The 2,313-nt window shown below is 69.2% G+C and overlaps 1 protein-coding gene across 1 annotated transcript in view; it reads right to left on the bottom strand.

The window, feature by feature from the left end:
• AR (androgen receptor) overlaps positions 1-1,688 on the bottom strand; it is a 41,422-nt gene extending 39,734 nt beyond the window's left edge. The window contains exon 1 of the mRNA XM_041485130.1: positions 2-1,688. Within this exon, the coding sequence (XP_041341064.1) occupies positions 2-1,047 (1,046 nt within the window). The 5' untranslated portion in view covers positions 1,048-1,688. The remainder of the gene's footprint in view (position 1) is intronic.
• Positions 1,689-2,313: the final 625 nt, after the last annotated feature.

Genomic DNA, 2,313 nt, shown 5'->3' on the forward strand with positions numbered 1-2,313 from the left:
GGCGGGCGGCTCGGCGGCCAGGGCGGCCTCGAAGACGGGCGAGGGGTCGCGGGCAGGCGGGCGCGGGGCGCGGGGCGGCCCGGCGGGCACGGCGAACATGCAGTCCTCGCGGGGCAGCTGCTCGGCCGGAGTCTCCAGCGCCTCCAGCGCCAGCCCCATGGAGGCGGACACGGCGCGGCACAGCTGCCGGGCACTGTCGCCCAGCGGATCTTCCTTGTCCACCGGCTCGGTCTCGGGCGGCGGCAGCATCGGAATCGCACCCGCCTCGCCCAGCAGCTCCCTCAGCTCTCCGGTGCAGGGGAAGGACGAGCCCATGGCGGGGCCGGCGGCCGGCAGCGCTTTACCGGCGGCGCGGGGCTCGGGGGGCGGCAGGCAGCCCGGCGGGGGCGGCAGGCAGGCTGGGGAGTCCGGCGGCGCTCGGGGACTCGGCGGGCAGGGCGCGCTCGGCGGCGGCTGCCCGGCGCCCGGTTCCTCTCGCGGCGGCTGGAAAGCGTCGCAGACGCTCTGGAAAAAGCTCTGAAAAGCGCCGCGGAAGGTCCTGCCCGCCGGTCGCGGGTAGACGCGACCGACCCCCAGCTGCACCTCCATGCTCGCCGAGCGCGGGGCAGCGATCGCTGCGGCGGCGGCGGAGCGAGGCGAGGGCGGAGAGCCTTGGCAGCGCTCCCGGCCCGACCCCCGCGGGCCGCCTACCCGTGGCGCTGCTCCGCGGCGCCCATGGCAGTGACCGCCGGGCTCGAAGCTCGGTGCGCGCAACAGGCAGGGAAAGTTGTCGGCGGGGGCGCGGGCAGGTGCGGCGGCGGAGCGAGGGGCGGGCGGGGGCGGCCGCGGGGAGGGAGGCGCGGCGGGGAGACCGCCCCGCGCCGGGGCTCCGCCGCGATTAACTCTGTGCCGGCCGCGGCGGCAGCGGAGAGCCCCGGGCTCGGCTCGGCCCCAGCGGCGACCCTGGGGCAGCGCGGACACGGAGCCGCAGCCCCGCCGCAGTGTCCGGGCTTGGCGCCTCAGCGGGCGGGTCGGAGCTGGATGAGCCTGCCCGGCCCGCTGGGACATCGCCCGTCACCGCGGCCCCGGGTGAGCGCCCGACCGGCCCCCGCGGCCCGGCTGGGCGGGACGGGGCGGGGTTGGGGGCGCGGCGGGGCTGCCCGGCTTCCCAGCTGGTCTGCTGATGGAGCGGGTGCGTGCGGGCCACCCGCCCCGGGCCGGCTCGGCTGCTCCCCCGCTCTCCCCCCGGCTGACAGCTGGCGCAGCTGGGCGGACTTGGTCAGAAAAATGCTCCTTTTCGCGCTGGCGTGTCGGCGCTCAGCAGCTCCCCACCCTCGGCCGGGCCCGAGGCGACCCCCGCAGCTCCTGGTTCCTGAGGACCGGCCGCTTCCACCTCTCACTGCCCCGCGTCGTGCCACAGCCCCCGCCTGCCAAAGCACGAAGCATCCCGTGGGCATCCCCGCCCGGGTCACGCACTGGGATGAAAAACACCTCGCTAGCAGAGAGAATTAGTGCGGGACCTACCGTAAACAAGACTTGAGCTCCCCTTGCTGGTCCTGGAATAGCAATCCTAAAGCAACTTCTGGGAGACACCAACCCCAGGCAACCTGGGAACGGAATAATTTTCATTCAAGGGAGCTTAAAACAAGCCCGTTACTTTGAGCCCCTTTGAAGACAAAGGGAAAAAAGTCATAAATAAGCGGAGCCCGTGGGGAAAACAGAGAGACATATCCCATCTTTTAAAAGCCTTTTTACAAGCTGTAGAAGATAAAAATAAAAATCGAAGTCCAGCCAAGGAAAATTTGGCAGTGGTCTCCATCCTGCCTGCGGGATCGGAGCAGCTGGGGGAGGGGGAGGAGGGCCGGTGCACAGGGGGACAGGGTCACTGCCTTGGCTGCTGCAGCCTGGCACGGCTGGGGGCAGGGGCTGCCACCCCCGGGCCGTGGTGAGCCCAGGACTGTGCCCAGTTCTCCCTGGCCCCCGGTGAGGAAGAAGAAACCAGTGAGGTTTCTTTGCAGAGAAGCCTCATCAGCTCTCGCATGTGGTGAAACACCAAGCTGGGCTCTGATGCCAAGTCCCACAGCCCCTAAAGCACTGAAGGCAGCTCAGCTAACGCCTGAGATGGTCAAAACCAAGGGAGGTGCAGTAAGATATCTGCTGCCCAGTGGATGTGGGTTCCAGTGTGTTTGTTGTTCCAGCCTCTCAGAGCTGACAGGCTCCTGGAGTGAAATATACAGACTGTGGAAAACATCTAGGGGAGGATTCCCACTGTCAGCCTCTAGAACTGTATTGAGAAGGGCGGAGGGCTGGGGCTGCAGCGTGGTATCACTGCAG

The sequence above is a fragment of the Pyrgilauda ruficollis genome, unplaced genomic scaffold (genome assembly GCF_017590135.1).
Source record: "Pyrgilauda ruficollis isolate IOZ18807 unplaced genomic scaffold, ASM1759013v1 scaffold7, whole genome shotgun sequence".
Lineage (NCBI taxonomy): Eukaryota > Metazoa > Chordata > Aves > Passeriformes > Passeridae > Pyrgilauda > Pyrgilauda ruficollis.